This window comes from Oncorhynchus gorbuscha, linkage group LG11 (assembly GCF_021184085.1).
Source record: "Oncorhynchus gorbuscha isolate QuinsamMale2020 ecotype Even-year linkage group LG11, OgorEven_v1.0, whole genome shotgun sequence".
Lineage (NCBI taxonomy): Eukaryota > Metazoa > Chordata > Actinopteri > Salmoniformes > Salmonidae > Oncorhynchus > Oncorhynchus gorbuscha.
In genome coordinates, this window is record NC_060183.1 from 47811527 (window position 1) to 47836862 (window position 25336).

The following is a 25336-nucleotide window of genomic DNA, read 5'->3' on the forward strand; positions in this document are numbered from 1 at the left end:
ATGGGGCTGTAGTGGAGCAAGTTGAGAGCTTCAAGTTCCTTTGTGTCCACATCACCAACAAACTATCATGGTCCAAACACACCAGGACAGTCGTGATGAGGGCACAACAATGCCTATTCCCCCTCAGGAGACTGAAAAGTTTTGGCATGGGTCCTCATATCCTCAAAAAGTTATACAGTTGCACCATCGAGAGCATCCTGACAGGTTCCATCGCCGCCTGGTATGGCAACAGCTTGGCCTCCGATTGCAAGGTGCTACAGAGGGTAGTGCGTATGGCCCAGTACATCACTGGGGCCAAGCTTCCTGCCATCCAGAACCTCTGTACCAGGCAGTGTCAGAGGAAGGCCTTAAAAATTGCCAAAGACTCCAGGCACCCTAGTCACAGACTGTTCTCTCTGCTACCCCACAGCAAGCGGTACCAGAGGGCCAAGTCTAGGTCCAAAAGGCTTATTAACAGCTTCTACCCCCCAAGCCATAAGACTGTTGAACAGCTAATCAAATGGCTACCTGGATGCCTCCCCTGTGCTTGATCACAGAGATTACAGTTCACATGTTGTCTGAGTGAAACACTTACATATAATTAGAGAGCCTGGATACTCAAGGTCAGGGCTTTGCATAAATGTATATGGAACCAGCTGTAGAGGTGAGAAAACAATACTTTTCATGATTAAGAATAGTTTAAAAAATCAGCTCTCATACAAAATCACTCGTCAAGAAGGAACACATGTCATAATGTTTAATGTCATATTATCATTCGATTCAAGTTGTTGTGTGCAATTTGTGTTGTTCTGTCCTTTTGTCCATGAACGTGAGATAACGTAGCCCTCCAGATGACAGACATATGATTGAAGGAACATAATTGTGTTCAGGGATTATGGCGTGAAATCTGAAATCAGAAACAAAACACACTCAAAATGAACTGTTTCGTCAACATGTGCCAATTCGCTTGTATTACCTCCTTAAGTATCGCAGACTGCAACTATCATTGTCATAGACAACCTCTGCATGGTACATCCTCTGGTTCTTCGTAGGGATATGTATCCTTCATACTTTGTGATGACTTGTTGTTAAGATGCTTGAGTTGTGGAAGGTTGGTGTTGAGATGCTTTGAAATCCCTTGACCTTTCCAGGAGCAGACAGAGGAGTCTATAGCCTCAATCCAAAGGAACACAATATTTGTAAAGAGGAAGTACAAGTGCTACACGGTAGGAGTCCCATGTTTTTTTGTAGACATCAGCTGGCCTGTATATTGTGCCCTCAGTGTCGTGGTGGTTTGATCCAGTTCCTGATAGTCCACCTCTGACCAGAGCACCTCTGGACCACCAGCCGCAGGCCGAAGCTGGCCTCTCTAGACATCTCCACCTCCAAACAACGACCAGTGTCTCTGCTGATTATTGGGCCATTCTACAGAGGGAAGAGGAACAATCTGTGGTTATAATTGCAGTATTAAAAAGCAATACAGTTTTGGCAGGAGTCCTTTTTCCCCACAAGTCATGACATTTTGAACTTTTACCTGACTGAAGTCCCAAAGCCTTTGTGATGAGTGTGACGCTCTATCAAATTTTTTGAGACTTGGCGTCCTCCCTCGTCCCTCGTCCACCAGACACTTGGTGTTGGGCAAGAACGTAGTGGAACCCAGAGGACCAATCTGCAAAAGCCCTTCTGAGGTGTAACGGGCCAGCTAAAAAAACACGTTAATGCCAAGTAAACGTCAAGTTCTGAAAAAATATATGAACGGTTATACACAAATACTATCTTTACAGACACCTACATACAGTAGTCTTAGGACAATACAAAACATTTTAAATACTCCGCATACATAAGAATGGTACATGTTATTGTGTAATCATTGAGCTGTCTCATGAGAAAGATAGTTCTTGATACCTTGAGTACAAAAGGTCATAGTGCCTCTTGAGCTGAACAAGAGCTGTCAAACCAGTGCCTGCTCTTTCAACAGCTGAACCACAACTACCCAGTGGAAAGGCCATCTTGAAACGAAAGATCAATGAAATCCAATGCAAGGCCTGTCCTTAGTTACTGTTGAGATGTCCAATGAACATTTGCTGTGTAATTGACTTAAATACTAATGATAATGTAGACTTGATAGATGCCACAGGGATACGTGCATTTATGTATGTTCCATGCCGATGAAAGCCAAATTGTTTATGAGCGTAATGGACCATACAGATCCCTTAGGTGAGTACATGGTCCTTCTGTAGCTCAGTTGGTAGAGCATGGTGCTTGTAACGCCAGGGTAGTGGGTTCGATCCCTGGGACCACCCATACGTAGAATGTATGCACACATGACTGTAAGTCGCTTTGGATAAAAGCGTCTGCTAAATGGCATATATTATTATTATTATATTACATGTTGTTATAAATGAGACCCAGTGATCCTCTCTGAAGAGTTCATTGTCATTCGACATTGTGAGCTTGATCTCTATTCCATTTCACACGCCAAACGCAGCTTCAAACCAGTGAATGTCACAAGTAACGGCACAGACGATTACAAAATCCAGGGTTGAATTATTCACGGTGAACAACACTCAGAGAGGATGTTGGAGCCCATCACAGGTGCTGCTGCACAGTTCTGAGTCGAGGTAACCTTGTCAAATTGCCCTGTGCCAAGCCAATTCATTTGGAATTCACTGAATTACCATGCTAAAGCAAGCTAAATGAAAGCACAAACAACCACTGTAAAGATGAACAATGGAAGGGGTTCAACGCAAATGGGTGGGGATGCATAACATATTGTGGACGTCTGCAGGGGCCAGAGTGTATGGGATAGTTATACATGGTTTCCTGAACTAACATAAGAGCCTGTGTAAGAGGATTACATTTCTATGCATTCAAGCATATAAGGTTTTAAGAACTTTTCCTGACCTGTGATGTCATGCCATGACACGGGTAGAGAGTCACGCTGTTGTTGTCCTCATTAGGTCCTTGGTCTAAGCAATAGCCACTGGCCTTGCTGTTTCGTACCTCACCATAGGTGATGGTGTCATTGTACACTCGCATCTCTGGATACACATTCTGCAAATACCACTGGAAACTATGACATTGCAATTTTTTCCTCAAGGCGATTCTCTCAGAAACATCTCCAAAATCAACTCCGGGGTTCTGTTGAGTTAGAAAACAATTCACAGCACCAAAATCAATGACCAGTTAACACGCAATTGAGCTGTAGAATATTGGGGAACTACACTCGACTCACGTTGATGGGGATATTCCAGGCCATGTAGACGTGCGATTTGTAGTCATCCATCCACACCTCGGCTGCCCTCAAGGCATTGCGCTTTGCATAGTAATCAATGTCGTCGTTGTAGGGTTTCTTGGTGCGTTCAATGTGTGCCACCCGAGCACACGGTAACACCTCCATACTCCCCCCGCACTGCCATACCTGAGACATAACATAGACAGTTCAAGAAAGAAAGACAGAAAGAAGCCTGACCACAATAGTAATAGTAACATTGTACTCTAAAAAGAAATCTTGTTGAGAGAGGTGCCGCCGAGGCAATTGCCCACAGGCATATGGAAAGCTGTTAACACCTTTCAATTGCCCAGTTGCTAGGACATTTTTCAGGCAAAGGGCCACTTCATTGTGTTTATGATTATACTGTACTGGTGGTGTTGCCAAAATTTTATTTTTTAGAGTACCTCTTCATACTCCCGTGCATTGAGCACAGCACAGAGAGGTCTGGTAGGTTTAACAAAAATATCATTTGGCTTAGATCTCTTTTCATACAATCAACTGTCTCTCATTGGGCTTCTGTTGTTGTGCTGTCTCCCTTTCCCATTGTCTCCATTACCTGAACCAAATGTTTTGTACTTTATTCCCCTCTCAGCGTAATAGGTGCAAACCTGACCTCTTCTTCTCTTCCTGTCCCCACCCCTCTCTCTCTCTCCCCCCTTCCGTCTCTGTCCTGCTGTCCCCCGTCGCTTCCTGCACACTGCTGCTCACGTCATAACGATCATGTCGGAAGAGTGAAATAAGTCTGTCTGTCAGTGGGACGCTAGTAGGTGACTGCAGAGTTCTGGAACACATTCAGTTCTCACACTGGGACACAACTTCCGCACCAACGTCACTGCAGACTTTTTTACAGTCAACTACAGTGGGGCAAAAAAAGTATTTAGTCAGCCACCATTTGTGCAAGTTCTCCCACTTATAAAGATGAGAGAGGCCTGTAATTTTCATCATAGGTACACTTCAACTATGACAGACAAAATGAGGGACAAAAATCCAGAAAATCACATTGTAGGATTTTTAATGAATTTATTTGCAAATTATGGTGGAAAATAAGTATTTGGTCAATAACAAAAGTTTCTCAACACTTTGTTATATACCCTTTGTTGGCAATGACAGAGGTCAAATGTTTTCTGTAAGTCTTCACGAGGTTTTCACACACTTGTTGCAGGTATTTTGGCCCATTCCTCCATGCAGATCTCCTCTAGAGCAGTGATATTTTGGGGCTGTTGCTGGGCAACAGGACTTTCAACTCCCTCCAAAGATTTTCTATGGGGTTGAGATCTGGAGACTGGCTAGGCCACTCCAGGACCTTGAAATGCTTCTTACGAAGCCACTCCTTCGTTGCCGGGCGGTGTGTTTGGGATCATTGTCATGCTGAAAGACCCAGCCACATTTCATCTTCAATGCTCTTGCTGATGGAAGGAGGTTTTCACTCAAAATCTCACGATGCATGGCCCCATTCATTCTTTCCTTTACACGGATCAGTCGTCCTGGTCCCTCTGCAGAAAAACAGCCCCAAAGCATGATGTTTCCACCCCCATGCTTCACAGTAGGTATGGTGTTCTTTGGATGCAACTCAGCATTCTTTGTCCTCCAAACACAACGAGTTGAGTTTTTACCAAAAAGTTATATTTTGGTTTCATCTGACCATATGACATTCTCCCAATCTTCTTCTGGATCATCCAAATGCTCTCTAGCAAACTTCAGACGGGCCTGGACATGTACTGGCTTAAACTGGGGGACACGTCTGGCACTGTAGGATTTGAGTCCCTGGTGGCGTAGTGTGTTACTGATGGTAGGCTTTGTTACTTTGGTCCCCGCTCTCTGCAGGTCATTCACTAGGTCCCCCCGTGTGGTTCTGGGATTTTTGCTCACCGTTCTTGTAATCATTTTGACCCCACAGGGTGCGTGGAGCCCCAGATCGAGGGAGATTATCAGTGGTCTTGTATGTCTTCCATTTCCTAATAATTGCTCCCACAGTTGATTTCTTCAAACCAAGCTGCTTACCTATTGCAGATTCAGTCTTCCCAGCCTGGTGCAGGTCTACAATTTTGTTTCTGGTGTCCATAATTTGCAAATAAATTCATAAAAAATCCTACAATGTGATTTTCTGGATTTTTTTTCTCATTTTGACTGTCATCGTTGAAGTGTACCTATGATGAAAATTACAGACCTCTCTCATATTTTTAAGTGGGAGAACTTGCACAATTGGTGGCTGACTAAATACTTTTTTGACCCTCTGTATCTCAGTTATAGTATTAGAAAGAAAGGGAATTCAAATGGTTCCAGGCTTTTGGGAAATAACTGATGGACAAATCACCTGACACAGACCATTTTTTGGTGCACTATAAAGGCATGGGTTTGTTATTCAGCAGTATACCAGGTGGTGTGGTGCAGGATAACTTCCATCCATATTCATGCAAATTGGTCTCCCTGTATGCTTAGAACCTAATGATTCCTTAATGATCTCAGCAGAGCCAAACAAAACATGCAGGGAGAGAATTTAGTCAGAACAGACCCATACGTTTTAATAACAAGCCATTGAGGCCAAGTCACACATTTTCTTAGGACCTAAGTTAAATGATCGGATTGAATATTCCATTCTGTTTGATAGTAAAACTGACCCTGTATATAGTGTGCTTACTTTGTTGTGTTCTTATTATTTCTTATTTTTATTACTAGTGTGTTTTTGTTCTGCCTTTTGTTATGTTTAGTACTACATTGATATAGATTACTGAATTGTTGGGTTTAGAGCTGGCAAGAAAGGCATTTCACTGTACTTGTGCACGAGACTTAAAACTTTAAACTAAACTTGTTTTGAATCATACTTCAGATAATGGCAGCCTATCCCTTTTTAAAAGATATTGAAATCTATTTGGATCAGGGCCAAAATATATAGAAACATTTGCTGCCATTACATTCATATTAAATCCCACCCACATTCTTTTTACTGTGACAGAGCTTAATTGAACTTCATGCATCTCTTACAGCACACAAACACTTGAACTCTCCAGTCACAATTACATAATGATTTTCTTGCTTTATAATCACATTGTCACGCCCTGACCTTAGAGAGCTTTTTATGTCTCCATTTTGGTTTGGTCAGGGTGTGATTTGAGTGGGCATTCTATGTTAATTTTTCTATGTTTTGGTATTTCTTTGTTTTGGCCAGGTATGGTTCTCAATAAGGGACAGCTGTCTATCGTTGTCTCTGATTGGGAACTATACTTAGGTAGCATTTTCCCACCTGTGTTTTGTGGGTAGTTGTTTTCTGTTTAGTGTTCTGCACCTGACAGGACTGTTTCGGTTTCCTTTCTCACCTTGTTATTTTGTTCAGTGTTAATAAAAATCATGAACACTTACCATGCTTTGGTCCGATCCTTCATGCACCGACGACCGTTACACACATTGTAATGGCTAACACATAATGGACCACAGAACATACTGTATTGATTTGTTCTTAGTTTAAGAATGTATCACTTAGAAACTTACCCTCATGCCCAATTCAATGTTCTCTCCTCCATACACCTCCATGCCTGGGTCTAGAAGGCCAATCTCTTCAAAGTATTCTCTGTTCACCACAAAGGAGCAGCCAATCATGGCAGGGGTTCTGAACGGAGAAAGAACAGATTAGGCCTAGCGGCCTACACTGTAGAAGCGAGTTGGAACATCTTGTATATTTTAAGAACATGTTTTTCAAGCCCACGTTTTCTGTTTACAGAAAGCCTAAACACCCATGGATTTCTTCACTGTTTATTCTGTTGCAAAGTGGGATTCAAATGGATTTCATTGTAATTTATTTGTCAACGATCAACACAAAATACTCTAATGTCAAAGTTGAAGATAAATTCTAACACTTTTTTTGAGTAATGAAAAATAAAACACTAATATACACTATTATATATAAAACACTAACATGTTGGAAACACCTTTGGTAGTGATTACAGCTGAGTCTTCTTGGGTAAATCTCATAAGGGCTTTGCACACCTGGATTGTGCAATATTTACATATTATTTTTTTCAAAATACTTCAAGCTCTGTCAAGGTGTTGGGGATCATTGCTAGACAGCAATTTAAGGAGGCAGTTCCTCAGTGATGTGTTGTGTTGGATTTCCCCCAAACATTTAGGCCAAAAGGTGTATTCCTCTGCTATATTGTTTCAAGTATTACTTCAGTGCCTCGTTGGATACATTGCATGTGTGATGGAAATGTTCTCTGTGTGTATCAAATCAAATCAAATTGTATTTATCACATGGGCCGAATACAACAGTGAAATGCTGACTTACAAGCCCTAACCAACAATGCAGTTTTAAGAAAATACCTAAAAAAAAGTAACAAATAAAAGTAACAAATAATTGTAAAAAGCGAGGCTATATACAGGGGGTACCAGCACAGAGTCAATGTGCGGGGGCACCGGTTAGTCAAGGTAATTGAGGTAACATGTACAGTACATGTAGGTACAGTTATTAAAGTGACTATGCATAGATAGTAACAGAGTAGCAGCAGTGTAGAAGGGGGGGCAATGCAAATAGTCTGGGAAGCCATTTGATTAGATGTTCAGGAGTCGTATGGCTTGGGGGTAGAAGCTGTTTAGAAGCGTCTTGGACCTAGACTTGGCGCTTCAGTACCGCTTGCCGTGCGGTAGCAGAGAGAACAGTCTATGTCTAGGGTGGCTGGAGTCTTTGAACATTTTTAAGGCCTCCCTCTGACACTGCCTGGTATAGAGGTCCTGGATGGCAGGAAGTTTGGCCGCAGTGATGTACTGGGCTATATGCACTACCCTCAGTAGTGCCTTGCGGTCGCAGGCCGAGCAGTTGCCATATCAGGCAGTGATGCAACCAGTCAGGATGCTCTCGATGGTGTAGCTGTAGAACCTTATGAGGATCTGAGGACCCATGCCAAATCTTTTCAGTCTCCTGAGGGGGCATAGGTTTTGTCGTGCCTTCTTCAAAACTGTCTTGGTGTGCTTGGACCATGTTAGTTTGTTGGTGATGTGGATGCCAAGGAACTTGAAGATCTCAACCTGCTCCACTACAGCCCCGTCGATGAGAATGGGGGCGTGCTCGGTCCTCCTTTTCCTGTAGTCCACAATCATCTCCTTTGTCTTGATCACGTTGAGGGAGAGGATGTTCTTGCACCACAAGGCCACCACATGACCTCCTCCCTATAGGCTGTCTCATCGTTGTCGGTGATCAGGTCTATCACTGTTGTGTCATCGGCAAACTTAATGATGGTCATGTGTTTAGAATAATGCTGCTTTGTAATTAAATGTCTTGGTTGGGTTCATGCAAGTGACGGATTGACTACACACAGGAGTAAACCATAATGTCACTGATAAGCAATTTGGCAGTAAGCCCAGAACATTGCTCTGGTAACCAAAAGGAGTATCTCAGTTTCAAGGTCCCAGCTATGAAAGAAAAAGCCTTGTGAGGTATCAGTCAGTCACATGCAGGAACCAACAATATAAATGAATAATGAAACATGTAAATCATGCTTATATGATTTGCTTTTGTAGCATCAAGATGGATTGAGTTGGTGAACCTCTCCGGCCGTGACAGTAAAGAGGGATTCATTTAATTCTGACTTCAGGTGTCCCTGGTGTTGAATTTCTACCACACATGTTTTGGAATATTCTGTATATTTGTATTATTCTTTTCACTTTGTTATTTAGGTCATTATTGTGGAGTCACTACAATGTTGTTGATCCATCCTCAGTTCTCTCCCATCACAGTCATAGAACCTTGTAGCTGTTTTAAAATCACTAATGGCCTCATGGTGGCAGCCCTAATAGTGATTGGGGAAAAAACTATACAGTTACATATCGGGATATTATGTCTGATCAGGATATATCGGTATATTAAGTGGTATGTTGACACCTGCTCGTCGAACATCTCTTTCCAAAATCCCCCTTTGCTGCTATAACAGCCACCACTCATCTGGGAAGGATTTCCACTAGATGTTGGAACATTGCTGCGGGGATTTGGTTCCATTCATTTGGTTCCATTCAGCCACAAAAGCCTTAGTGGGGTCGGTCACTGATGTTTGGTGATTAGGCCTGGCTCTTATTCATCCCAAAGGAGGTTGATAGGGTTGAGGTCAGGGCTCTGTGCAGGCCAGTCAAGTTATTCCACACCGATATCGACAAACCAGTTCTGTATGGACCTCAATTTGTGCACGGGGGCATTGTAATGCTGAAACTATTATGACACAAGGCGAGACCCAAATGCAGACACAGGAGCCAGATGGTTGGAGTCTTACAGTATTTATTAATCCAATAGGTTAAGTCAAGAGAATGGTCGTGGACAGGCAAAAGGGTCAAAACCAGTTCAGAGTCCAAAAGGTACCGAAGGGCAGGCAGAGTCAAGGTCATGGCAGGCAGGATGATCAGGCAGGCAGGAAAGTAGTCCAGAGACAGGCAGGGCTCAAAACCGGGCAGACTATCAAAAAGAGAATAGCAAAAGGAGTACGGGAAAAATCATGCTGGTTGACTTGAGCTTCAAGTTCCTTGGTGTCCACATCAAAAACAAACTAGAATGGTCCAAACACACCAAGACAGTCATGAAGAGGGCACGGTCAAGCCTATTCCCCCTCAGGAAACTAAAAAGATTTGGCATGGGCCCTGAGATCCTCAAAAGATTAGGGAGGTAAGGCAATAAATAAAATATATAATATTTAATAAAATAATTACAATTTAGCATTAACACTGTAGTGATAGATGTGCAGATGATGATGTGCAAGTACATATACTGGGGTGCAAAATAACAGGAAGATAAATAACAATATGGGGATGAGGTAGTTGGATGTGCTATTTACAGATTGGCTGTGTACAGGTAGAGTGATCGGATGTTGTAGTTGGGGATGGAAATTTCAGGATTTTTGGTGGCCTTCTTAAGCCAGGATTCAGACATGGCTAGGACATCAGGGTTGGTGGAGTGTGCTAAAGCAGTGAATAAAACAAACTTAGTTAGGAGGCTTCTGATGTTAACATGCATGAAACCAAGGCTTTTACGGTTACATAAGTCAACAAATGAGAGTGCCCGGGGACTAGGAGTGGTGCTGGGGGCTGCATGGCCTGGGTTAACCTCTACATCGCCAGAGGAACAGAGGAGGAGTAGGATAAGGATAAGGGTACGGCTAAAGGCTATAAGAACTTGTCGTCTAGTGCGTTCAGAAAGGAACATATTTCTGGGTGTGGAAGAATAGATTCAAGGCATAATGTACAGACAAGGGTATGGTAGGATGTGAGTACAGTGGAGGTAAACCTAGGCATTGAGGGACGATGATAGAGGAATTTCTAAATTCCTTATTGTTTTACAGCCAAAACCAAATTCGCACTCGTTTCTAATTCATTAATGAGGTGTAAGTTCATTAATTATGTATGAAGTAGATCGAGACCAGTCTTAAAAGTCAGGTAAGAGCGTTTAATTCCAGAGAGTACTAAATGCTTACACACATTTCCACAGGTTATAAACTGAAAATGACGTCAGCGTTTTCCAAACTTTCCATTTCACAAGCAGAGGGCCCTCGCGTTATCAGCACGAAGTCAAGGCCAGTCAGCATAAATCAACATTCTCGACAATCTGGAGATGGCCCGTTCCCACCACCTGGAGATTTGTACAACTGAATGAACTAAGGAACAGACCTTCATTGTTACTAAACTCCTGAATACATTATATACAATTGGGAAAGGGAGCAAGAGAGAAAATTCACATGTACAGTACATTATAGCATTTGGACTAGTCAGTTCTGATTGGAATGTATACATAATTAGTCATTTCAACCATAATTTCCTCTATCAGACGATGAGAGAGGTTTTGTCTCTAGAGGCACCAGTTCATCCAGGTGAGGTCACCGCATGTGTGAGGGGTGGGACAAAAGGGCTATCTAAGGCATATTGGGCAGGGCTGGGGGCTCTACAGTGAAATAAGGCAATAATCACTAATCAAAACAGCAATAGACAAAGGCATATTGACATTAGGGAGAGGCATGTGTAGCCAAGTGATCATACCGTCCAATGAGTAACATTAGGTGAATCAGGGAGCCGATTCAGTGGTCGCTACTATGCTAGGCGAGCTGGAGACACTTCAGACAGGTAGCGGGCCGGGCCGGGGCTTGCAGAAGGGCCTTTGGCGGTGTCGGAACGGAAGGCCCTGTTGAAACCACCTTGGACGATTACGTCAGCAGACCAGTCATGATGGATTGGCGGGGCTCTGTGTCGGCAGTAAAGGGTCCAGTCCAATTGGCAAAAGAGGCCTTGTAGCCCAAGAATTAGCTGGTGGACCTCTTCGGCAATCTGCGTAATGGGCCTAGCTCGAGTCTAGCTCAAAGCTAACTGGTGCTTGCTTCGGGACAGAGACGTTAGCCAGGGGTAGCCACTCGGATTGAAGCTAGCTAGCTGTGATGATCTGGTGTAAAGGTTCAGAGCTTGCGGTAGGAATCCTGGTAGAGAAAAAGCAGTCCAATATGCTCTGGGTTGATATCGCACTGTGCAGACTGGCAGGTATTGACCGAGCTGAGGCTGGCTGGTGTCCGAGTTAACGGTGAAGAACGCTAGCAGTGGCTAACTGACTACTAGCTAGTAGCTAGTTAGCTGGCTAGTTTCCGATGGGGGTTCCGGTTCTAAAGTATAAAAATAGCCGATCCGTACCACATTGGGTGAGGCGGGTTGCAGGAGAGTATATTCAGTCCGTAGATGGAAAGTGAGATTAAAATGTAAACGGAAAAAAAAACAAGGAAAACGATATATAAAACGATATTTACACGGGACAAGACAAAACACACGTCCGACTGCTACGCCATCTTGGAACTAGTACAATGGCGGCGAGCTTTACACCACTCCAGCATTGCATATCATATCGTATTATTTTGACAATATCGCAATATAATTTTGCACTAGATGGCTGTACCTGCACCAAAACTCCAGTATTTGTCCTTCATAGCTTGATCATCTTCTTTTTAAATGGGGAGCCAATTTGTTTTCCGCACTTTTATTTCAGCAAACTCATTTTCTCATGGCTCTCTCTTGTGCTATACCTTTACAGCAGGCATATGGTGAACAGTATATCGAACCGCAATAAAATCACAGTATGAAATCGCAATACATATCGAACCGTGAGAATCTCAACACATCATATTAGCACATAAGTTCCGTAGTATTATTGTGAGGTCCCTGGCTATTCCCAGCCTTAGTCCCTAAGTATACCTTCCTGTGATAGAGCTCAATTCAGAAGGACGACTACATCTTTGTGTCTGGGTGCTTTAATACATCATCCAGAGCATAATTATTAACTTGGCCATGCTTAAAGACATATTCAGTGTCTGATTTGTTATTGTTACCCATCTACTAATCATTGCCCTTCTTTATGTAGCTTTTGAAAAGCTTGTTGGTCTTTGTAGTTGAATCTGTGCTTGAAATTCAATACTTGACTGAGGGACGGACCTTACAGTTGTTGATGTATGGGGGACAGAGGAAGGGGTAGACATTCAAAAATCACATCAGACTCTATTATTTCACACAGAGTGAGTCCATATTACCTATTATGTGATTTGTTGAGCCAAATTTGACTTCTGAATTCATTTAGGCTTGCCTAAAAGGGGGGCACATAGTTATTTAATCTGTATTAATTTCTTTAATTTTCTTTCTTTAATTTCTTTTCACTTTGACATTATGGAATATTTTGTGTAGATCAATGACAAAAATTACAATTAAATCTATTTCAATCCATTTTTGTAATGCAAGACAATGTGAATAGAAGGGGTGTAGATTATCGATAGGCAATGTATTGCATCAGACAACCGCCCCAATAATGTCCTAGAAACATACTGTACTTTTCCCATACCTGATGGGGGCCGTCTCATCTCCTCTGTCCTGCCAGGCCTGGGGGGGGGTGATGTACATACACCAAAGGCCCCAGTTGTAACCATGGGCCGCGTTGTCATACCGCTGCACCTCAAACGTGTTGTACTTGATGTTGTCGATCGACGGCAGAATAATACGCGTTCGATCCTCCCTGATTCTGGTTAGGATTGGCTCTGCCCTGTCAAAGGAGGAAAGGAAACACATTTTAGTCAAATATTGTATCTCTATAAATATTCTAAAGGTGCTTGAGATGTTTACTGGTAACTTCATGCTGTTCATGCTGCTGGCATGACAGTAAATCATGTTTCTGTCATCTCATCTGTTCCCAGGGGGAAAATGGGGCCACCACAGTCTGTTCAAGCGTTTAATCATCTTCATCAAAACATCCTGAATCCTCACTGCTAGCAGAGGAAGGTACTGTACAGTTCCCATCTTCCCTTCCCAGCTTATTTTCCATTTCACATCCGTTCCAGAGAACAAAACCAAATAAATAGTCATTTATGTACTGTAGCTAGCAGTTCTATGTGTTACAACTGTGGTGAAACACTGATGGCCTCACATGTGGGTCGTTCCACCTCAAAAAGCACAAGAAAGAGGATTTCAAGACCCACCGTCTCAAAATGCTCTGAAATTGTTTCTGGTTTTAGAAACAGATAAGATTAGCATTTCTGAAACATTATTTTGTTGAAATATAATTTGATCTCTGAGAAATTAAGCTAATTGATTGCATCCAAATTGTCCATTTTATACTTGTTTTTGGATTGGGATTGGCATGGGGTGTGCCGGGGTGCGCGGGGGGCTTTTGTTCATGTCTTTGGATTCTTCATGTCTTACTCATTGTTTGAAAAATGTTTGGACCCAATTGGATGTTAAGTACTATACTTAGTTAATATTATATGAATCCTATAAATTAAAATGGACAATTTGTGTGCAATCAATTAGCTTAATTTCTCAGAGATCAGATTATATTTCAACAAAGGAACGTTGCAGGAATGCTAATCTTATCCGTTTCTAACTACAGAAACAATTTCAGATGGTGGGTGTCATGGCTTACTGAAATGACATGGAACGACCCATGGGCTGCGTGGTGTGTTCAATAGTATTTCTGTGTAAAACGTGACTGATGCAATCAGATATCATTTCCATTGTGGATATAACTTTTGCAATATGAGTGCAGTTAAGGAGTCAACCTTTCACCGCTGCAATATCACTTCTGAGAGAGTGTCACCTTGCCTGAATGAATTCCTTTAAAGTGGTGTGGTGAAGATGGATTGTGGTGACTACTGTACCTCCTTGTCTTTCCATTACTGAGAGAAAGGAATACCTCTGATTTGCAAATAAAAATGCTCTTCTTGTCAGATGCACAAACACTGTCAGCAGATCTCGGTGTAATGCATTCCAGGTTTAAAATAGTACAGTATATAGCTAGATATTGGAGGACAAATGGCACCTCAGTGTTGGGAGGAATCTGCATCTGATTGATGATAATGCATGAGACTATTTTAAACTCCTTTTCAAGTGTCAATCTGAGGGGAAATAAGAAGCTGTTCCTCACCATGCTGTGTTGAACTCAACATGTGCGTCAAAGAAGCCAACAACTGGTGCAGTGGCAGCTTTCCAGCCAAGGATTCTGGCCCGTATAAGTCCCTCCCGTCTGCTATTTCTCACCATCTTCACTAGGCCTGGGTACTGCTTATTCACATACTGATCCAGATTCAGCTTTAGGTCCACTACAACAACAAGAATAATAAAGTGTTGGAGCTCAAACTAGAAAACCATAATTTCAAGTCTCTCTCTCTCTCTCACACACACACACACACACACACACACACACACACACACACACACACACACACACACACACACACACACACACACACACACACACACACACACACACACACACACACACACACACACACACACTGTAAAAGCCCTTGTCTTACCACTGTCACTGTTGTCATCCACCAGGATGATCTCCTTGAGGATGTGTGCAGGTGTGTGATTGACCAGGCTGTGGACTGACCGTAGGATCACTGACAAAGCCTCGTTTACAAAGATGAACACCACCGTCATCTGAGGGAGGTCATCTGGGTAAGTCATCAGCTTGCACCTGTCAACACAACTTAGTGAGAAGCTGTCACATCAGTACCCTAAACTCATAATGCTTTATTATGTTACCTTCTGGTTTTCAAGCTGTGAGGGCAGGGTTTAGGACCTACTTTTTCGGCCTGTAGTCAGGAATGGATCTATCCAGTGGGATTTGATTGCTCAGCTGTGCGTTGTAGCCATACTCTTCGTACTTTCCCCCATCTGGGTCGCGGACAGGGTTTCTCAGAGTTGCAGGGGTCCTGGCCTGCCCCTGTCCCTGGCCCACTCGTCTCTCCACTACCCCAACCGTCTTTCCCAGACCTGTGGAAAGTCCGAGGAAAATGTCAGACTCATTTTGCAAACTGTCTGAGGTGCCTCTGGATCACAAAAGCAAGCAAGCTGTTGCACTTTTCATCTCAATGTGTCAGTCATTTGAGCTGCCTCATTTCCCTCGAGAACGTAAACAATAGTGAGCATCTAGATTCATTAGAGAGTTGGCAATTGAAGTTTAGACAAGATACATAATTGACACGTCTACTGTCTGCAGCACCTTGTCTGTGAAATTAAAATAGGTCATCTTAATAAACTCCCAGTCTGACTGACAAACAGGAGAGCCAGGGATAAAGGAAACTGAAGGCTATTATTATTCACCTAGACTTTACTGGTGGGAAGTAATAGACAGGGGGACAGGATGATTGACTTGTAATGTGAGAAGAATGTCTTATACTGTCAGTATTACAGCAGGACCTGGCATCTTGCTAATCCTACTTCTGAACTGATTATGCATTTAAACACTGAATTATGAGTGTCATAGTCCAAACTTTGGGAATGGAGGGGGGGGGTTATAAAGCAAATGCATCAGACAACACCACATTGGATAAGGAAGAGGAATTAGTAAATGTGATATAACTGTCAAACCTGCTGCAGAAATGTCCCCAACTGGCTTTTATTATATCACTGACCTCCTGATACATAACCTCAGGATCATGGGGTATAGAGATTTCTTCTTGGGACTACTTGTTTTGTGCAGAAAAAAAAGAGGTGATATTTCAGGATAACTAGTTTGTCCTCTACACTTGTTTGCAGCAAGGTTGAGACCCATCAATTAAGGCTGACAGCATCCATCCTCCTAAACTGCTTTGTGGTGGAGTCCAATTAAGCTCCTCAAAGAGAATGTTGTTAACTATTTTAGGTGCTAAAAAGATGGGCCATGGACCCTTCTCTTTAACCCTTCTCATGGAGAGCTACTAGATGTGCAGGATTTTGTTCCAGACAGTCCTCTAAACAAATCTGATTCAACACCTTATTAGTGTCTCTCCAGTAAGAGTGTTGGCCACCGCTACGTGAGAATGATGTTCATTGACTACAGCTTAGCGTTCGACACCATAGTGCCCTCCAAGCTCATCACTAAACTCATCACTAAGAAACTGGGACTGAACACCTCCATCTGCAACTAGATCCTGGACTTCCTGATGGGCTGCCCCCAGGTGATGAGGGTAGGCAACAACATATCCACCACGCTGACCCTCAGCATGGGGGCCCTTCAGGGGTGCATGCTTAGTCCCCTCCTGTACTCCCTGTTCACCCATGACAGTGTGGCCACACACGACTCCAACACCATCATGATGTGTGCCGATGACACGTCGGTGGTAGGCCTGATCGCCGACGACGATGAGACAGCCTATAGAGAGGAGGTCAGAGGCCTGGCAGTGTGGAGCCGGGACAACAACCTCTCCCTCAACGTGAGCAAGACAAAGTGGCTGATCGTGGACTACAAAAAGGACGGGGCTATAGTGGAGCAGGTTGAGAGCTTCAAGTTCATTGGTGTCCACATCACTAAGGACCTATCATGGTCCAAACACACCAAGACAGTCGTAAAGAGGGCACGACAATGCCTATTCCCCCTGAGGATGCTGAAAGATTTGGCATGGGACCTCAGATCCTCAAGAAGTTCTACAGCTGCACAATCGAGAGCATCCTGACTGGTTGCATCACTGTTTGGTATGGCAACTGCTCCATATCCGATTGCAAGGCGCTACAGAGGGTAGTGTGTATGGCCCAGTACATCACTGGGGCCCGAGCTTCCTGCCATCTAGGACCTCTATTTTTTATTATTTTACCTTTATTTAACCAGGCAAGTCAGTTATGACAGCCTAGGAACAGTGGGTTAACTGCCTGTTCAGGGGCAGAAGGACAGATTTGTACCTTGTCAGCTCGGGGGTTTGACCTTGCAACCTTCCGGTTACTAGTCCAACGCTCTAACCACTGGGCTACCCTGCCGCCCTATACCAGGCGGTGTCAGAGGGAGGTATTAAAAATGTTCAAAGACTCCAGCCACCCAAGTCATAGAATGTTCTCTCTGGTACCGCAAGGCAAGCAGTACGGGACCGCCAAGTCTGGGACCAAAAGGCTCCTTAACAGCTTTAACCCCCAAGCCATGAGACTGCTGAACAGTTAATCAAATGACTAACCTGACTATTTGATTTGACCCCCTTATTTTATTTGTCTTTTTTTTCTGCACTGACTCCCTTGCGCTGGCTCTATGCACACACTCACAAATACTACACTGACACTCCAGCACACAAAACACACACACACACACACACATGCGTATTGATGTCACACACACACACATGTTCACATTCCTTCACTTTCTTCACATACTCTGCTGCTACTCTCTGTTTATTATCTATTCATTGTCACTTTATCCCTACCGACATGCATATATTACCTAAATTATTTTGACTAACCCGTACCCCTGCATATTGACTTGGTACCCGTACCACTTGTATATAGCCCCATTATTGTTATTTTATTGTGTTACTATTTTATCCTTTAGTTTATTTAGCAAATTTGCATTGTTGGTTAAGGGCTGGCAAATAAGTCTTTCACCGTAAGGTCAACTACACATGTTGAATTCGAATCATGTGACAAATAATATTTTATTTTATTTGTTCTAGTAACAAACAAACAAATGTCTGGCCAATCACATATTGATTATACAGTAATAGTGTTAATTATCTGGAATGTAATTTTATATAAAACATAAAGTATAACTCTCCATATGGATTCAACTAGGGATCATCAACTCGATTTTTTTTCTTGAGTGAATGGTCTGGGGGCCAGAAAATAATTACAAATCATTTATAGACTGCACATTGACCGCAAGAAGCCCAAACAGATATCATATTTGACTAAAACAGAATCATTTCAGACCTTGCTTACGATCACATATCTCTCTCTGTATTATGCGTGGGAATTAGGGTTGCAATGGGTCGGTGTCATGCCCTGGTCGAAGTATAGTATGTTTGTCTTCATTTATTTGGTCAGGCCAGGGTGTGACATGGGTTTTTGTGGTGCGTTTTTGTCTTGGGGTTTTGTGGGGTGTCTAGCATAGTCTATGGCTGCCTGAGGCGGTTCTCAATCAGAGTCAGGTGATTATCGTTGTCTCTGATTGGGAACCATATTTAGGCAGCCATATTCTTTGAGTATTTTGTGGGTGATTGTTCATGTATCTGTGTTAGTTGTCACCAGATAGGCTGTATAGGTTTTCACATTCCGTTTGTTGTTTTTGTATTGTTCGTGGTTTTTCTTCATTAAAGATGTATCGAACTAACCACGTTGCATTTTGGTCCGACTCTCCTTCGACGGAAGAAAACCGTAACAGTCGGAAAAGTTCCGGTATATTTCCATCATTTTCTGGACATTTTCCAAGGGAAGTTAAGCCCGGGAATTTGGGGAATTTTGCGAAACGTAGCGGTCTTCTGGTCAGACTCAGGACACGGGCACATCGCGCACCACTCCCTAGCATTCTTCTTGCCAATGTCCAGTCTCTTGACAACAAGGTTGATGAAATCTGAGCAAGGGTGGCATTCCAGAGGGACATCAGAGACTGCAACGTTCTCTGCTTCACGGAAACATGGCTCACTGGATAGACGCTATCCGGGGCGGTGCAGCCAACGGGTTTCTCCACGCATCGCGCCGACAGAAACAAACATCTTTCTGGTAAGAAGAGTGGCGGGGGCGTATGCCTCATAACTAACGAGACATGGTGTGATGAAAGAAACATACAGGAACTCAAATCCTTCTGTTCACCTGATTTAGAATTCCTCACAATCAAATGTAGACCACATTATCTACCAAGAGAATTCTCTTCGATTATAATCACAGACGTATATATCCCCCCCCCCCCAAGCAGACACATCGATGGCTCTGAACAAACTTTATTTAACTCTTTGCAAACTGGAAACCATTTATCCTGAGGCTGCATTCATTGTAGCTGGAGATTTTAACAAAGCTAATCTGAAAACAAGACTCCCTCAATTTTATCAGCATATCGATTGCGCAACCAGGGGTGGTAAAACCTTGGATCATTGTTACTCTAACTTCCGCGACGCATATAAGGCCCTGCCCCGCCCCCCTTTCGGAAAAGTTGACCACGACTCCATTTTGTTGATCCCTGCCTACAGAGAGAAACTTAAACAAGAGGCTCCCACGCTGAGGTCTGTCTAACGCTGGTCCGACCAAGCTGACTCCACACTCCAAGACTGCTTCCATCACGTGGACTGGGACATGTTTCGTATTGCGTCAGATAAAAATATTGACGAATACGCTGATTCGGTGTGCGAGTTCATTAGAACGTGCGTTGAAGATGTCGTTCCCATAGCAACGATAAAAACATTCCCTAACCAGAAACCATGGATTGATGGCAACATTCGCGTGAAACTGAAAGCGTGAACCACTGCTTTTAATCAGGGCAAGGTGTCTGGTAACATGACCGAATATCAACAATGCAGCTATTCCCTCCGCAAGGCTATCAAACAAGCTAAGCATCAGTACAGAGACAAAGTAGAATCTCAATTCAACGGCTCAGACACAAGAGGCATGTGGCAGGGTCTACAGTCAATCACGGACTACAAGAAGAAACCCAGCCCAGTCACGGACCAGGATGTCTTGCTCCCAGGCAGACTAAATAACTTTTTTGCCCGCTTTGAGGACAATACAGTGCCACTGACACGGCCTGCAACGAAAACATGCGGTCTCTCCTTCACTGCAGCCGAGGTGAGTAAGACATTTAAACGTGTTAACCCTCGCAAGGCTGCAGAACCAGACAGCATCCCCAGCCGCGCCCTCAGAGCATGCGCAGACCAGCTGGCTGGTGTGTTTACGGACATATTCAATCAATCCCTATACCAGTCTGCTGTTCCCATATACTTCAAGAGGGCCACCATTGTTCCTGTTCCCAAGAAAGCTAAGGTAACTGAGCTAAACAACTACCGCCCCGTAGCACTCACTTCCGACATCATAAAGTGCTTTGAGAGGCTAGTCAAGGACCATATCACCTCCACCCTACCTGACACCCTAGACCCACTCCAATTTGCTTACCGCCCAAATAGGTCCACAGACGACGCAATCTCAACCACACTGCACACTGCCCTAACCCACCTGGACAAGAGGAATACCTATGTGAGAATGCTGTTCATCGACTACAGCTCGGCATTCAACACCATAGTACCCTCCAAGCTCGTCATCAAGCTCGAGACCCTGGGTCTCGACCCCGCCCTGTGCAACTGGGTACTGGACTTCCTGACGGGCCGCCCCCAGGTGGTGAGGGTAGGCAACAACATCTCCTCCCTGCTGATCCTCAAAACGGGGGCCCCACAAGGGTGCGTTCTGAGCCCTCTCCTGTACTCCCTGTTCACCCACGACTACGTGGCCACGCACGCCTCCAACTCAATCATCAAGTTTGCGGACGACACAACAGTGGTAGGCTTGATTACCAACAACGACGAGACGGCCTACAGGGAGGAGGTGAGGGCCCTCGGAGTGTGGTGTCAGGAAAATAACCTCACACTCAACGTCAACAAAACTAAGGAGATGATTGTGGACTTCAGGAAACAGCAGAGGGAACACCCCCCTATCCACATCGATGGAACAGTAGTGGAGAGGGTAGCAAGTTTTAAGTTCCTCGGCATAGACATCACAGACAAACTGAATTGGTCCACTCACACTGACAGCGTCGTGAAGAAGGCGCAGCAGCGCCTCTTCAACCTCAGGTGGCTGAAGAAATTTGGCTTGTCACCAAAAGCACTCACAAACTTCTACAGATGCACAATCGAGAGCATCCTGGCGGGCTGTATCACCGCCTGGTACGGCAACTGCTCCGCCCTCAACCGTAAGGCTCTCCAGAGGGTAGTGAGGTCTGCACAACGCATCACCGGGGGCAAACTACCTGCCCTCCAGGACACCTACAACACCTGATGTTACAGGATGGCCATAAAGATCATCAAGGACATCAACCACCCAAGCCACTGCCTGTTCACCCCGCTATCATCCAGAAGGTGAGGTCAGTACAGGTGCATCAAAGCTGGGACCGAGAGACTGAAAAACAGCTTCTATCTCAAGGCCATCAGACTGTTAAACAGCCACCACTAACATTGAGTGGCTGCTGCCAACACACTGTCATTGACACTGACCCAACTCCAGCCACTTTAATAATGGGAATTGATGGGAAATGATGTAAATATATCACTAGCCACTTTAAACAATGCTACCTTATATAATGTTACTTACCCTACATTATTCATCTCATATACATACGTATATACTGTACTCTATATCATCGACTGCATCCTTATGTAATACATGTATCACTAGCCACTTTAACTATGCCACTTTGTTTACTTTGTCTACATACTCATCTCATATGTATATACTGTACTCGATACCATCTACTGTATGCTGCCCTGTACCATCACTCATTCATATATCCTTATGTACATATTCTTTATCCCCTTACACTGTGTATAAGACAGTAGTTTTGGAATTGTTAGTTAGATTACTTGTTGGTTATCACTGCATTGTCGGAACTAGAAGCACAAGCATTTCGCTACACGCGCATTAACATCTGCTAACCATGTGTATGTGACAAATAAAATTTTATTTGATTTGATTTGATTTTAAATTCATCAAAAAGAGTTAGCTTATAACAGTGAACCTTTTTGTGGGATATACATAAGGCAATTCTAGGTCTTGTGGTATATTTTGGTAAAAATATCTCCAACTCAATTGAATAGCAACCCTCTGCATGCACAGTACATACTTCCGTCACATGTACAGCTGATTCTCAAGATCTCTCACACTAATGAGATGTTATTGAGCCCACACTACTACACTGTCTGAGCCAGGGACTACATGCTTTCTGGTAAGTTTTGATTACAATACTGGGTGGAGTGAATATATTTGATATGACATACATTAGTTTTTTGTTAACTAGTAAATAGTAGCCCACAACAAAGTGTGTTTTTAAATAATTTCTAACTTGTTAACAATTTCTACTAATTAGATTTTGCTACCATGTGAGTTTTAGCTTGCTTGAGCCTGCTAACTGAGCCTGCTAACTGAGCCTGCTAATTGAGCATGCTAACTGAGCATGCTAACTGTGTAAATCACCCTGTTTCCATACATGTTTAATTTTAAAACATGTATCTTACAAATTAGTTGTTTAATCTAACTGCTTAACTCTTATTTTATCTGTACATGGTATTGTACTTGGATTTTTTTACTCATCTTTTTCCACGGGCACTATCTGATGTAGACATTTCACTGCGGCTAATGTAGAAGGAAAAGCTCTGTACATTTGCAAATACTGTGACAGATCATATGTGAAGAATGCAACAAAGATGCAGAATCATCTGGCAAAGTGCATAAAGTTCCCTCAGTGCTCACAACAAGCATTCTCTGACAAAAGTCCCGCTACTTCTATTCGAGGTGAAAATTATGAATCAAACACCTTATCGATAGCAATAGCTCATAGTCCTCCTGGAATCAGAATGTTTTTGACTCAATGGAGTAACATAGTCAGAGAAATGCTGATGAATGTCTTGCTCGAGCTGTGTATGCAACTGGTTCACCTCTGATGCTCACAGGCAATGTGTATTGGAAGAGTTGTCTGACTGTTCTTCCCCCAACACACATCCCTCCAACCAGACATGCTTTATCTACTCATTTGCTGGATGCAGAGTGCAACAGAGTTCAAGTGAAGGTCAAGTAAATCATAGAGAAAGCAGACTGTATCGCAATCATCTCTGATGGGTGGTCAAATGTTTGTGGGAAAGGAATAATTAACTACATCTCCAACCCTCAACCAGTATTCTACAACAGACACAAGGGACAACAGACACATCGGTCTCTACATTGCAGATGAGCTGAAGGCAGTCATCAATGACCTTGGACCACAGAAGGTATTTGCACTGGTGACAGACAATGCTGCGAACATGAAGGCTGCTTGGTCTACATGGTGCTTGGTACATGTTGGATCCCAAAAATGCTGGCAAGAGCATCCTGTCTGGTGTAGAGATCAACAAGGCCTATGGTGTCATCACTTCCGTGTCTCGAAACCTTGGCCTGGATGAGGCCACGGTGCTTGGCAGACTGGCGAAATATACTTCCAAGCAAGGGCTTTGGGATGGAGATGCAATATAGCAGTTGTGCCAACATATCTCATCAGCCACCTGGTGGAAGGAACTTTGTGGATCCAAGGCTGTTTCCCCTGTTGCCTCCATCATCCTCCAAATCCCACCAACATCAGCCGTCTCAGAGCGCAACTGGTCCTTGTTTGGGAACACACACACCAAAGCACACAACAGGCTGACCAATACAAGGGTGGAAAAATTGGTGGCCATCTGGGCAAATTTGAGGCTTTTTGAGCCTGACAACGAGCCATCCTCAACAAGGTTGGAAAGTGACAGTGAAGATGAGGCCTTGGAGTCTGATGTTCAAGAGGTGGACATTGAGGAGGTCCAGGAAGAAGATATTGAGGCCTCAGAGGAAGTTATCCAAAGCTTTAGTTTCTAGACTATCATTTTACAGATGAATGTTAAAAACGTTTTTGGGAGATGTGATGTATCATTGGGGATCATTCAATATTCCCTTTCTTTTGTTGTTCTGTGAAATCATCCCATGTGAAGTCAACTTATTTAATTAAAGTTCAATTCATAACTAAATTGTTTTTTAACATTTCTATTGGAAGGATTTAATTATTTTAACTACTTATGCAACGGTAAAAGGTTTATGTTTCTGTCTCCATATGATATGGTAAATATATCCAATGCAAAAAAACATCTGAATATTCCCAAAATGTGCAAACCTAGTGGGAATACTTGGGAACATATTTCCAAAATGGAAATCATTTGGAGCTGATTTGCTGGTGTTTTTACAGTCGTTTATGTCAAACAATAAAACATGTGACAAATAAAATCACCTGAGGGCAGCCAGTTGGGGCACCCTGAGTTAGACTTTTATAATGCTGTTCTTTTGGAGAAAAACAGAGCCCTTTGTCTGGGTTATTTTTGAATTATGTAAAAGCAGATTAGACATTTAGGCTGAAAGCGATGCTAGGAGTGGATCTATAATGGATGAGGTGGATGTGGGCCAGGTTGATCGGTTATTCCAATTTAAGAGAATGACAATACCCATGGGTTGTACAACAGCTGAGATGTGGCAAATCAAAGAAACACTGTCAAATGCATGATTTACTCAGTCGGGGCACTATAAAAGTAATTCATAAAGCACTGATGTGGAGTGAAATAAAGTTGCACCAAGCTGACTTGGCGTTCATGATCACATGGATCAATCATTTACCGTTCAATTGATGGTAGACCATGTCCTCAAGGTGCTCAAGCCTCTGTAGAATAGCTTGCTTCTCCACAAAGTTATTAACTTTCCCATTTCTGCGATTAGATCTTTGCATAGTGGTCCTGCCGTTCTTCAGGAGTTTCTCTGAGCGATCCTGAATTCTGCAGTAAACCGAGAACAGTATAATACCCACAAACATGCAGATGTTTAAAGTCAACAAAGTTTTTATCTGCCGTGCGCCAGCCATGAAACCGAAGGGAAACCGAGAACACCTACCCGTGATAGAAAAACATGCCCAATCCAAGTTTGGTGACCGGTCTTTGCTTATGTGTATAAGGCACGTATCGTCATCATAGCCACCTCAGTGCTCCCGCGCAGAAAATTAGATATCCTGTCATCAGCACCAGTTTCGCCGCAGAGATTATAACAGGCAAGAAGACTGTATATAAAGACAATCAACCCTAATTTAATCTCATTGCCATTCCATTGCACAGGTTATCCTCT

The 25336-nt window shown here is 43.2% G+C and overlaps 1 protein-coding gene across 1 annotated transcript; it reads right to left on the reverse strand.

Annotated features, from left to right (window-relative positions):
• Positions 1–777: 777 nt before the first annotated feature.
• On the reverse strand, positions 778–25336 carry LOC124048794 (polypeptide N-acetylgalactosaminyltransferase 9-like). The gene is made up of 10 exons (XM_046369880.1): positions 24839–25336; positions 15328–15517; positions 15052–15218; positions 14661–14835; positions 13086–13283; positions 6740–6857; positions 3215–3400; positions 2884–3120; positions 1514–1681; positions 778–1404 (listed from the first exon to the last, which is right to left on the reverse strand). Exons 1-10 carry the CDS (start codon positions 25077–25079, stop codon positions 1258–1260), a joined length of 1827 nt encoding a protein of 608 aa, XP_046225836.1. The 5' UTR covers positions 25080–25336; the 3' UTR covers positions 778–1257.